This window comes from Brachyhypopomus gauderio, chromosome 18 (assembly GCF_052324685.1).
Source record: "Brachyhypopomus gauderio isolate BG-103 chromosome 18, BGAUD_0.2, whole genome shotgun sequence".
In the NCBI taxonomy this organism is placed as follows: domain Eukaryota; kingdom Metazoa; phylum Chordata; class Actinopteri; order Gymnotiformes; family Hypopomidae; genus Brachyhypopomus; species Brachyhypopomus gauderio.
In genome coordinates this window covers 21,117,742-21,130,836 of record NC_135228.1, presented here as the reverse complement: position 1 = coordinate 21,130,836, position 13,095 = coordinate 21,117,742, and the positions used below count along the sequence as shown (strand labels likewise).

The following is a 13,095-nucleotide window of genomic DNA, read 5'->3' as shown; positions in this document are numbered from 1 at the left end:
CACAGTATAACTCCTCATATCTACTGATACTCATACAGTATAACTCCTCATATCTACTTCCATACACTCTATTTGGGTTTATGTGTATGAAGGCAAATGTAAATTGCCACTGATGACTGTTAATTATTTATCTATTATGGATTATCTATAATTATAGCTAATTGTAATGTATTCAAGTTGTTCTAATTGTTGTGCAGTATAGCTGTGGGGAATCTGCTTCTGTACATGTTCTGGGTAAGGGAAAACAGAATTACAGAATTAGATTTTGTCCATCTAATCTCCATAAGAATTTTCTGACAAAACCACCACATACAATCACTCCTTAACTTTGTCCTTTATTGCCCACCAAGCAGAATCATAGCAGAAATCCTCAACACAACGTAAGACAGACCAATGCATGAAACAGAATAGCATGAAATATAAAGCACTTCAGTCCTGCTAGAAACAGGACCTCAAAACAGCAACATAACGGGTGTGAGCACATGTCAATCACACTGAAAGAGACACCACGATGCAAACATTACTCCTGTGAAGATGAACTACAACAATGGACATGATTTAAATTACTACCATTTCATTCTCAGATTTCATTCTCAAGAGTTCAAACTGTTAACAACATAAATATAAGCTTATCACTGTAGATCAGTGAATGTAAATTGCATTTTGTGAGACAATGCCCATGGGTTCAGCAGTGGTATGGTAAGGGGTCAGGGAGAGCAACTTTCTTAGACCCTGATAATACAGAAGACGGCATGAGGCACCAGAAAAGATACACACTGCCCCCTAGTGGTGCTAGTGGTAGTGCCACAATGTATAATGCATCTGAGAACTAGACAAAAACCACTGTACAAATGCATAACATGTAGTTTAGCTGAAAGCTGTGTTGTTCGCAGCCAAGTGCTGCATTTGAATTAGATTACTATCGACAGTAGTGGACGAAGTCTTGCTGTGAAATCAAGCCTATTACGACAAACTACCATCATCTCAAATATATTCAAATGTCTTTAAAAGTCTGAAATGTCATTCAGCTGCTAGTTCTTGCAGTCATGAGCGCGTTGGATTAGGAATCATGACCTGCGCATGAAGGATAAATGTTTTGGGCAAGACGAATTCTGACAGTACACAGGAGGAGCTTAAATCTGGGTTGATTTATACTGCCTTGTGTGACAGTATGTCCTGTCTCATATGCACCCTACGCTACCACACAGATAAAACCATTTCAAGGCACATGGTTCACAGCTGAAAGTCATGTTGGCAATATTTAAAAACTTAAATTAAATAATAAAACAATAAAACAAAGCAGCATTACATATACTGAAGTGTGGTGTCTCCCTTCACACTAATCGGTTTTTCGACGTCTAACGCAGCAAGAACAAAAGCGGAGTTTCCAGTTCGTGGAGTTTGCAGGTTGTGTCTAGTCTTGTTCCAGTCTTCACGTGCATCAGCGTTTTACAAACTAACCATGTCGGTGTCATATCACTAACCAGATAAGCATGGTACACATGGTCTGTAAACATGGTTCACAGTCTGCTAGGGTGGAGTGTCATGGACTTGCTTTGCAGTGCAGAAATGCATATATAGCTATAAGTCAGCATTTCCAAGCATGGCTTATGTTTGTCCACAATGTGGGGGGAAAACAAATGTGTACATGTGTATGGAAAATGCATGCTAGAAATATTCAAAGAGAAGCTACTTTCAACTTAAGAATGACTTTGTGTGCATGTGTTTGAGGAAAGGGAAAATGTTTCCTGAAGTTGAGAGCGAGTCTCACTACACTTGAATGGTCACAGCAGACCTAAGGTTGGACTGTTTAGTTACATCATCTCCACGTAGACCCACTCTTACAGGTTCTGTGAGAGAGTGTTGCAGAACTAGCATGTTGAGCCCTTAACTTAAAAATTAGCCTAAAAATACAAATAAAATACCAGTAACAATAAAAGTCTATTAAAATTTAGTTTGACGTTACATGTTCTTGGTGCTATAACCACATGAAAACAGTGAGCTCTTACAGTGGCTCACGGAAATGAATCAAATGCAACAAATGTTTATACTATACAACACAGCACATGTAGGGCTTTAAACATCCCAGAATTGTGTTACAGTTGTGTGGGACTTGCCAAAAATAAGACGAGAGGTTATAGCTTAGCAAAGTACTGGAGACGAGCGAGGTGCCAGTGTACTGAAGGTGTGGGTGGAAACCTCCAGAAGGAGAAAGAAGGAGAAACATCAGTGCTGCCCAGCAAGAACACACTCTGAAGATCAATCATCTCATCACCAAGAGCTGGACCATCACTGCAAAACCTCCTCCAAACCCACCCAAAAAAAAAAAAAAAATGTTAAAATAAAAATGCTTACATTTAACAATGTTTACATTTAACATTTCACAGGAAACGGTCATGTACAACATGAATATAAAATGACAAATATGGCAGCGGCTGAATGGTGCCAAACATTTGCTGAACGTTTGGCGTCTGTCGACAACACCATGGCATAAACAGGAGAAGCAGCTGATGAACGGACATTTCAAGTAGGCAAATTCCCAGCACTCACAAAGACAAACCCATCCTCAGGGATCCTGGCTCAGCGCTCAAAGACAAAACCATTGCCAGTGCTCCTGGACATGGGCGAGGCAGCTTACTCGAAGGTCCTGAAAACTTGCAGGTCCCGAAGAATCACTGCGGTCTTTTCAGGAAAATACTTAAAATCATCTATGAATATTATTGCTCAAAGCAGTAATGCTAGAGATGACCTATACTGAATATGATCTGTTGCAAGCACAGAATATTGCTTTCATATAAAACAGAAAACTAAATTCACAACTAGGCCAAATTTTGTTCCGTCGTCTACTGTGAACACATTATTAGTAGTATTATAATTCCTATTTAATTGAAATAGCCTCATATACACGTTTGTGCCAGATACATTAATGCACTAGTAGCATATGCCCTAGATGAGCGCACATGCTAATGACTTCATGTAATTTGCAGGACATCTTATTGATTTTTATAGCAAATCTACTGAAATGTGTTAATATGAGCTTTTACTGTTTATACCCTTCCTATATTTTATTATATATTTCATATAGCTGAAATTTATTAATACATATTTTAAATGGTAATGGTGACTGTAGAAAAAAAAGTATTACTGCAAATTACCAAGTGTCAAATCCCAAGTGTACCATGCAATATGCATGCTAGCTAGCCTTGTTTTAAGTCTGGAAGCTTATAAATAGGTCATCTGGTATGTACATTCAGAAATCTAAGGCACATGGTTAGATACGTACTCAGGTTCTTTGCAAATCTAACTGCTATAACTGCTCACATTTATGGCAAGAAGAAGCTGAGGGCATTCACCTCCATTATTAATTTCTTGGCTATATTAAGACATACACCAATCAGCTCCAATATTAAAACCACTGCAGTGAATAACATGAATGAGCTCAATACAGTGGCACCTGTCAAAGTGGGGGATATATTAGACAGCAAATGAAAAAGCAAGTTTTTGTCGGCATGTTGGAAGCAGGAAAAATGTGGAAGCATAAAGATACGAGTGACTTTGACGAGGAGGAAATTGTGAATGCTAGACTGGGTCAGACCGTCTGCAAAATGGCGGGTTTTGTTCGGCGTTCCCAGTATTCAGTGGTATTTACCAAAAAGGCACAGCTGTTGAACCAGTGACGGTGATCCGAACTGCACCATGGGGCACTGGAAGAAGTTGGCTGGGTGCAAATGTGTCGCTCACCCAGGGAGGAGGTGAGATCAGGATGCACTATGGGAAGAGCCCAAGCCAGCAGATGCAGAGTGACACCTAGGCCACGCTGTGCTGGGACACCTTAGGTCCTGACATTCATCAGGTTGTTGTTTTGACGCATGCCACCTACCCAAACAAACGATGCAAATTAAATACACCACTTCAAAGCAATGGTATTCCCTAATGGCAGTGCCTAATGCAACATGCCACATTACAAAAATTGCTCAGGAATGGTTTAAGGAACATGACAAAGACTTCAGGGCGTTGGCTTGGCCTACACATTCCCCAGACTGACCAACCATCTGTGGGATGTGCTTGATTTGATCTATGGAAAATCCACTTTGCGACTTACAGGCTTTAAAGGAACTGTTACTAACATTACTAATGCCACAGGACACCTACAGAGGTCTTGTGTAGAGTCCATACCTCAATGCGTCAGAGCTGCATTGGGGCATAAAGAGACTTAGACAATATTCGGCATGTGATTTCAATGCTAGGGCTGATTGGTATAAATGTTAAGTGTAAGGCATTTGCTTCTATGCTACAGAAGTACTTTGACTTGTTTTCATACAGATATCCTCAAAACACATAACTCAGCCTTGCAGAAGTGATGACGCAAAGCAATTAATGCTTATTCCCTGAAAAAAAAAAGAAATTGTCATTGGTCTGCAATGGCATCACTGCACCCAAAGAAAATATGCAATCTCATCAAGATCCACGGCATAGTCAGTGAGATGCGTAGGCTCTGTTTTATCGTAGCGCTCCCCCTTGTAGCTCCTCCAGTGACCGGCTGGCAGGTAGATATCTCTCTCCTGCTTACCTGGCTCCAACACTGGGGCCACCATCAGATCATCTCCTATCAGGAACTGCGAGTCCACTCTGTAGGCTGTCTCATCACTGGTGGCTATCCACCACAAAGGGCGAATGATGGGGTCTCCGGTGTTCAGGACTTCACCTGCTAACTCCAGGACTTTGGGCGCCACGAGCGTCTCGTGGAGTGCCGAGAACTTCTGGGCGATGGCCACCACCTCCGCGTCGTACTCCCACGGCGGGATGGAGAACTGCATGGAGGGCATGAAGGCGGAGAGCTCCAGCCAGCGGATGTAGAGCTCACGGTCCGGGAGCTTGCCGTTGCCGTACGTGCGGTTGGGGTACGCGTTGCCGCCAATCATGTCCGGCAGGATGAACTGGTATCCCAGAATGCTGATGGTGAGGACGGTGGGGATGATGGACTTGAGGCCGAGCTCATATCCCCAGACCGAGTCACGGTCGATGAGGCGGAAGAAGCAGGAGATGTTCTGGGAGCCGTAGCCTGAACGCAACTCAGCTCGCTCGTTGAAGGGAATGGCCATTTCTGTGTATCGGCGGGTGAAGGTGCTGGGGTCGGGCAGATGGACACGCGTCCGGAACTGCCAGGGCAGGTAGTTGGTCTCTCCAGCGTCCAGCTTGAAGGAAGACACACCGTATCTGGATCGGAGGGCTCTGAGGTTGGAGGTGAACCAGTTCCGAGCCTCAGGATTGGTAAAGTCGAGGACGCCTCCAATGCCGTTCCACCAGCGCACCAGCGCCGGCAGGCGGCCGGTGGGCTCCATCACAAACAGGCCCTTCTCAACACAAAGGCCAAAGTTAACAGAATCATAATTTACAAACGGATGCGTCCATAGAGATACCAGAAAGCCATCTGCCTTTAACTTCTGAAACATGCCAGTAGCGTTGGGAAATTTGTCCGGATCGAACACAAACTCCCCGTACCTGCTGGTGTAGCGGTCGTCCAGTTCTATGTGACTGCAGTTGAAACCATGTTTGCGGATGTTTTCCGCGTAAGTCAGAAGTTTTTCCTGGTTTATGTCTTTTTTGTGTAAAGCCCAGGTGGACCATATAGGATGTCTGAACATGGCTTCTAAAGGCACCTTGTTGGGTTTAGGGAAGTACCTGCGTACCATGACCTTGTGGATGGAGGTCACATCTGGCCCCACACACACGCGGTAGCTAAGCTCTGCGTACGGTGGCATCCCTGGCAGAGGCTTGTACGGACTGTCCTGATATCGCGCCTGGAAATACAAGGTCTTCTCCGTATCATTCCAGCCCAGGTGGAAGGGCACCGAGTCATTGATCTTGATGGCGGTTGCGTTGGACGAGAGCCAGTAGCGCTCGAGGATGCTGCCAAAACCGTCCCGGTTGGAATACACGTCGCTGGTGACGAAGGGCTTGGGGGCCTGCTGGCCCGAGATGGCGACGGGCCAGTGCTGCACGGCGGTTTCGGCACCGCCGTACCAGTGCGAGCCGTTGTAGGACATGGCGTGCTCCACGGGTCGGTCTGACTCCAGCTCCTCCCAGCGGACACGGTAGCACATCACCGTCTCTTTGGGCTTGACAGTCATGATGAAGAACTTCACCCGTCCTCCATCGGAGCGCGAGCAGTGAAGGATCACGCCCTCCTTGGAGCACGAGTCCAGATCGAGCGTCCCAGACCTGAAATTCATAATTTACATCCTCACCTCCTTATCTATTTTCTCCCTTCATTTTCCTTCTGTTTTGTTGTCCAGTTTCATTATACATGTGCAATGAAATCAAAGATATTCAGTTTTTCCCATTTCAGCTACTTTCTGCCTACCTTAAACGTTTTATAGTTTATAAATGTGTCCATTTAAAAATAACAATTAAAAAATAACATTTTAATAAATCTAATACTATGCACATGACTTGCTTTACCGGAAAGAGCATGCATTTTGTATCACAGTTACTAACCTAAAAGCCATCTTGAACACGATTGCCCCTGCTTGGTTTCGGATGAGGAAGCCATCCTTATTCAGATCCAGTAACTCCGTCTTTAACAGGTCAGCCTTACGAAGAGAGGCAATATAGTAGCACCATGCTGTCACTGCAGCAATAACCAGGACCAGACCCAGAATTCCAGCACCTACAAGTGGCCGACTGTCCTTGTTTATCTTCTTAATAGGCACCCCATCGGTGATGGTACCTCCCACACCCCCAGGTACTACTTGGTACATGCTGTTTTGGTCTCTTTCATTCACCAGTGGAGGTTCTGTTGGGCAAGAACTCTAATAAGTTACTGAGTAATGACAGTGCCTACAACAGCAAGACAGAGGACAACAACAGAGGACTTTTCATTTGCAAAAATCAAACATTAATTTAGCAGTTCCTGGAGATCTTAGTCTGCTCAGTAGTTTTGCATAAAGCTCATCTTTGCCTGTTGCATTGTTTTACAGAACTAAAATCCAAGAGCTTTGATGACTAAACTTGTGAAATATCAAAATGTGGCGCTTAGTTTCACAGTATGTGGAAAGTTCTCAGAGGAGGTCAGACGAGAAGGTCAAGGGTCTGACTGAACTGACTGAACAATGTAAAGAACAAATATTCATTAATGTTTGTTATCTTTTCTTAAAGCAAAAGGAGTGATTGCTTTAACCTGGAGAAATACTGGTAAATAAATCATGACAGGGTTTTAAAGAGCTTGGGTCAGGGGTAGATGTAGAGTTAGCCTCCTAACTCTACAATCTGTTTCATTCTAAAAAAAAAAAAAAACACAATTCTCAAGGTACATAAAAACTTTGTGATACTTTGCAACACACACACACACGCGCGCACACACACGCACACACGCACACACAACCAGTCAAAAGTTTGCAAACACCTACTCTGTTTATTTTGATTATTTTTGACATACAAAACCCAGGGAAGATACCAAACCAATAAAAAAAAACATGTTGATATGCTCCAATAAACAAATATGAACACCTTTCCCATGTGTTTGTCTTATAAACAAATGCAAGAATAATCCATTAGATTAAAATTCCTTTTTGCTATTAACATGCATTTAGTCAGGTGTGTCCCTACTTTTGACTGGTAGCATATACATACAAACTACTCTTGTTTTTATAATATTTCTGCCACTGCCAGAGTTAAGAATTAAAACAGCCAGGGGTAAAGACGCATTGGACGCACGTGGAGCTTTAGAGGAAGCAAAGTTATTTATAAACGTTACATGCACGAACTTGAAACAAGCACTGGGCCCGTGGGCACGCGCTACAAAACATTTGGTCTTCTCAGAAGAGCAAACGGACCAGGTTCATTACTCATGCAAAACACGGAGAGTAAAGACGCGGAGGAACTCTGTTTCATGTCGGAAAATAGTTTTCACTTCCATTAACAAGCGGCAAACAACTGCTTCATATAAAAGGAACAGAAGACCGATGTGAAATAGTCAAATTCGCCCACAACACCACACCGAGTAGCCTAGATATTAACCACACAAGTTGGACGTACGTAGGGAAGGAATTGAGTCTCACTACGAATATTGCCTGGACGTGGCTGATATGTAAGGATTAATACGAGTGTTAATACGAGTTATGTGCACATTATAAAAACTCTCATTCTAAAACAGGATTTATGTGGCGAGATGTTTCTGGTGGTTCCCAGCTGACCCAGTTTAAGAGACTGTGGAAAACAAACAGACAGTTACATACCTGCACCATGACTGGACTACCAAAATAGACCCGGGTTCGGAATACAGCAGATTACCGTAATCCCAGTGCGCCCGAGTTGGACCACGTTGGGATTATACTGCAGTTATCTCGCAGTTTCAATGCACCCCTGAAGATCTCTGAGATGGTCCAGATCTGCTGGATCTGGTCAAACGGGTTGAGGATCTCGAACCGTTTCATTATTATCCCTGGGCGTTTGAGTGCACGTTACGTATAAACATGAGAATAAACAGCACAGACACGCAGACGTACGTGTGATCTCCAACAGCTTCGGGAGAGACTTGTGAGCTCGTTATTTACAGTAAAGACCGTTATTCAAGAAAAGACAACAGAACATTACGGAGTGCGCTAGGGGAGGAGTATTATGTTTGAAGTTCTCCGAATAAGTCGCATGTGGTGTAATTGAGGTCTTCAGGCACATGTAGTCCACCCGTGTAATCCCGAGTCTTACCTGCCGCGTCTAAACGCCTCCAACTCGGCGAGGTGAGTTCAGTGACGTCTACCGCGCCTGGAACACACGGCGAGCGGTCGGGCTGTGGGAGGAGCCTCCAAGGACGGCTCGCGCGAGCCTCGTCCCAACTTCAGGAAGAGCTCCACTTCTCGCAATGTTGGGAAATGTAGTTTTAATGGGGAAGTGGCGCGTTGAAGGATTTCTGTCGTTATTCAGCTCAAATTACATGACTGTTGGTAACACTCAAACTTTGTATATAAGGAATAAATCGGATGATCACTGTAATATCGATGATACTTAAGTTTTATTTTATTTTATTTTTTATTACAACTCCACTATAGTAGTAGCATATTTTTAAGATATTAATAAGTTAGCCTCGTACTTATAGATGAGGAAAACATGATAAACAAGATGACATTAGGGACAAAAAAAAAGCCCTGAGCCCCAAAATTCAAAAGTTGTGAATGGGATTAGTACAGGCGTTCTGACACAAACTCAGGGTGGATGATGAAGTAGCTAGGTTTGTAGAGCTTGACCACATGGAAACAGCTGTAGCTGCCCCTGAAATACAAGACATAGGAAAACACTCGTCTGAGGCCTCTGAGGTAGCCTGCACAATCCTCACACAGGCAGTCTGCATTGGTCTTCTATCCCAGTTCCTCACACATCTAAGACAAGCCATTAGGAAGACTAAACACCCAATACAGGTATGTTGGGTGGTGGTCTAGACTCTAGAGCAAACACATCTCTGTTGGTAGATACAGTGCATTAGAATGCTCTGTGTGTTCACGTTCAAGCAAATCACCAAATTTAAAAACAACTGATTATTGAAAACAAACAAACAAACAAAACCCAGCAAGAACATTGAACATATACTGTGATGGCGACAGCAGTCAGATTGAAGAGTTGGGAGTGATTAGGGAAGCACACCTTGACTCAAAGGTTGATGGTGAACGTTGCCTGGTAAGCTGGGGTTTGAAAGGCCTTAAAGGAGGGATGATGTTGCTGAGTACAGATTCAACAGGGTCTTTAGAGCTGTGTGAGAACGTCATTAAAGGATAGATGAACAAGGAGAACTGTCGTTCAGTGGGAGGTTCATTAAAATGTATGTAATAAACGCCAGGACATTAAAATGTATGTAATAAACGCTCAAAATGCCAAGACCTGTTTGTTGTTTACTTACTGCACGAAAATCACCATTAAAATGTGTGTTACAAAAATAACCACAAAATATGTTTATTTAAATAATATCAGTCAAACTAACATCATAGAATACCAAAGAGGATTAGTACAGCCATAATTAAGGACAGTTAGACTGGTCCCGAAGGCACAGTCAGGCACTGGGCAGTAGTTCAGTTCTTCACCTTCGCTTGTTCTGGACTGAGCCCAGAGGTTTGTGGTCCTTGACTCTATCAGTTGGCTGCAGTTCAGGTAGCCAGACAACAGGGGGCATTGTGCTCACTGCAACAGGAGACTGCACTGCCGTGTTTGTTTGAGAGGAGCTGTGTGATGGTTTGAGGACAGGCTGTGTTTGTGAAACATTGCCATCTAGAGAAGTGTGGGGAGACAGACTCAGAAAACATGGTCATGATGGGATGCGTACAATTTATGAGTTTCTGAAAGTGAATTAGGTGCGTAGAGCTTTGGGAAGCTAAGCCTCTACAATACATATCTGTACTGTATAAGAACTGACATTACAGTAGGTATGTAAAACAAAATCAGTCAATCATATACATACCATTGACTGACACATTTCATATTCACACAGCCATACTTCAGTGTAGCAGCACCCCGCTCTTCAGTGGTGTTATGGGCTACACGTGTACCTGGACGTCGGCTAGACGTGTGTCTGACTGGCGGGAAGAGAGAAGCATCGCTTCCAGCCGTAGTCGCCGGAAACGTCGGCTTGTATCCGTAGCCTGTCTGCCGTTTCCTTGGCAACAAAAAATCCTGGGTGACACAGGGGCGGAGGGAGCCGTTATCTTGGCACTGAAACGCCCCAGACAGCCTGATCCCGGCTTCAGCTGTTTTTGTTGTCATAGTGAAAGAAGAGCATGATGGGTAACTGGATCCTGTTTATTTTGTTGTTGTTTTTAACAAGGTAAGCAGGATGTGGCTTTTGTAGTAAAACCCCCCAAAAATAACTGATAACTGATGATTATTCAGTCCAAGTGATTTTCTTGAACACGATTCTGTTAAGTTAGAGTAGACCATGTACAATATTAACCAAAGTCTTTAACTGATATGCCTTCTGCATCTGCAAGCAGGTGTGAGTAAAGTCATAGTTAAGTCTACTTAAGTAGCCTGGTCACTCAGAAGTTGGAGTTCCAGTCACTTCTCTAGTGCTAAAGAAGAAAAGAGACATTATAATGAACTTAAGTGTTGTACTCTCAGTTTTGTCACTACTAAAGGATTAGAGGTAATGTATTAGGGAACAGTCCAGATCACACAGATGAAGTAACAACATCTTAAATTCTTTTATATAATGAATGACCAAATTACATGGGGTTGTTTTTAAGTGTAAGATATGTTATGTTAAAATAATCTACAATATTTTACATGCCAGGATCCCTGCAAACTAACACCCAGTTAAAAAAATAGAATTGAAAGCTATAAAGATCTGCGGTTAAAATGTCCGTGGTGCTGAGTTGTGGGTCTTACCGGGCGTGGGTGGGGGTTGTTCCTGCGGTGGGTGGAGGACGGTCTGGCCTGACTGGGTCTGGCATTGGCTGGGTAGCCAAACTCCTGCACGTCGGTGCTGAACTGCAGACGATGGCCCATCTCCTGTAGCGGCCCACTGAGGCTGTGCCCCGCTGCTCGGAGCAGACACTGTCCCTGAGTGACCTCATTAGACCCGTTCCCTCACATCTTATTGCTTCACTACCCTCCAAATCCACACCACATGCTTCCGATCTCATTGAGTTTAGTGTGCAGTCTCTCCACTCCTCTCTCTCTCCCTTTCTCTGCCCTAATCTCTCTCTCATCACTCCTCTGACAATAGCTGCTCAGTTCAGATCCACAGTCTCATTTATCTATCACTCACCCCTTTAACACAAGTGTCCTGTGTGTCATCGACGTGCCTCAGTTGTCTGTTGCACACTGACGTGATTTATAGCAGGACTGAAAGATAAGGCAGTGTCTCGTAGCTCTTAAGTGCTACACTCCTCCCGTTCCTCTAATCACATCACAGATCAAATTACCCAGCCAAACACATCATAAGTAATGTTTCAGGAGTCGGTTCAGACACTGCACTGTGTGCTGGATTACACGCTACAGTACATACAGAAGATCCAGTAGTTTGGCATTTGTGTGACCACATGTCCTTCAGCGGGTTCTAATCTCCCTCGGCACAAGACCCCCCCGAGACCAGACAGCTATCATCAATAATTCAGTCTGAGAGCAAGAGGTTTGGTTCCAGCCCTCCTGGGGCGTGTCCAGTCTGAATAAGCCTGTCTCTGCAATGTCCAACACATCAGTCGTAGCACCAGATCACCAGCACTTTCCTACTTGGTTTATGTATTTGTTGAGTAGTATTTTTTTCATTTAGCATGAGCTCCTAGCAGAATTTTGTCCCTCTTTTTATGAATACTAATGCCTGGCTATTTAACCTATGTAAACCAGCTGCAGTGTAACACAGTCTTTGAAATAATTACTTTAAATCCATGACAGTTTGTTTCCACGCCAGCCCCGGTTCTGGACTGCTTTGCTTGGGGGGGCAGTAAAACATAATGAGGGGGCATGTTGATAGTCATGTTTATGAAGCCAGAAATATATTCAAGGCTTGAATGATGACTATTGATACTGGCTTAAAATGATGTATTAGGTAAAGAAATAAAAATGCACATTTTCGAACTTAAAACACAATGATTAAAAAATACATGTTGATTATGTAAATGGAGAACAAAGATTATCTAATTGTATTTCATTTCAATACTGCCATTACTAATAGAACAACTCTATTTCTTGAAAGGCTGACAAATGTACCTATACACAGACTGAGAATATTCAAACATGGAAATAGGAATGAGTGAGAATATTTATATTACTGGGAAATTAAAATATAAAGAAAACAAAAGAATACAAATTCTGTTATAAAAGGGAGTATTCGTCACGTTTCTATTTTGAAAAAGAAAAAAATATGAAAGTACATAAAATACTTAAGAAATCTATCTACTGCACTTTAATGGTAAAAAATCTGGTAAAGTATTGAAGTTTTTATTGATGTTATGAAACGTACTGGTACAATGCGGTATTTATGCACAGTATAACAATACTGGCTGTGATGGCGAGGAATCGTTTAAACCAGGGATGTCAAAGTCAAAAACACAGAGGGCCAAAAAAACAAATTTGCTACAAGCCGAGGGCCGGACTGGTTCAATGTTTATTAAA

General features: G+C 43.0%; 2 protein-coding genes across 4 annotated transcripts; both read right to left on the bottom strand.

Annotated features, from left to right (window-relative positions):
- Positions 1-319: 319 nt before the first annotated feature.
- Positions 320-8,802, bottom strand: myorg (myogenesis regulating glycosidase). Of its 2 annotated transcripts, none has more exons than XM_076979669.1 (3): positions 8,707-8,802; positions 6,499-6,796; positions 320-6,222 (listed from the first exon to the last, which is right to left on the bottom strand). In XM_076979669.1, exons 2-3 carry the CDS (start codon positions 6,759-6,761, stop codon positions 4,428-4,430), a joined length of 2,058 nt encoding a protein of 685 aa, XP_076835784.1. In that variant the 5' UTR covers positions 6,762-6,796; positions 8,707-8,802; the 3' UTR covers positions 320-4,427. The 2 variants fall into 2 exon arrangements, with proteins under 2 accessions (XP_076835784.1, XP_076835785.1); XM_076979670.1 differs by lacking the exon at positions 8,707-8,802 and adding an exon at positions 8,238-8,700.
- A 246-nt stretch (positions 8,803-9,048) lies between these two features.
- On the bottom strand, positions 9,049-12,157 carry LOC143481601 (uncharacterized). Of its 2 annotated transcripts, XM_076979672.1 has the most exons (5): positions 11,368-12,157; positions 10,533-10,656; positions 10,071-10,254; positions 9,637-9,741; positions 9,049-9,267 (listed from the first exon to the last, which is right to left on the bottom strand). In XM_076979672.1, exons 1-5 carry the CDS (start codon positions 11,485-11,487, stop codon positions 9,177-9,179), a joined length of 624 nt encoding a protein of 207 aa, XP_076835787.1. In that variant the 5' UTR covers positions 11,488-12,157; the 3' UTR covers positions 9,049-9,176. The 2 variants fall into 2 exon arrangements, with proteins under 2 accessions (XP_076835787.1, XP_076835788.1); XM_076979673.1 differs by lacking the exon at positions 9,637-9,741 and having other exon boundaries at positions 11,368-12,137.
- Between the last annotated feature and the right edge of the window lie 938 nt (positions 12,158-13,095).

Bases quoted from the DNA above. Each gene is read 5' to 3' on its own strand.
- myorg (XM_076979669.1), bottom strand. From the start codon at position 6,761: ATGTACCAAGTAGTACCTGGGGGTGTGGGAGGTACCATCACCGATGGG. The intron at 6,223-6,498 runs GTTAGTAACTGT...TATGAATTTCAG, and splicing joins GTGTTCAAGATGGCTTTTAG to GTCTGGGACGCTCGATCTGG.
- LOC143481601 (XM_076979672.1), bottom strand. From the start codon at position 11,487: ATGGGCCATCGTCTGCAGTTCAGCACCGACGTGCAGGAGTTTGGCTAC. The intron at 10,255-10,532 runs GTACACGTGTAG...ACACTTCTCTAG, and splicing joins CACGTCTAGCCGACGTCCAG to ATGGCAATGTTTCACAAACA. The intron at 9,268-9,636 runs GTGTGCTTCCCT...CTTGTATTTCAG, and splicing joins CCATCAACCTTTGAGTCAAG to GGGCAGCTACAGCTGTTTCC.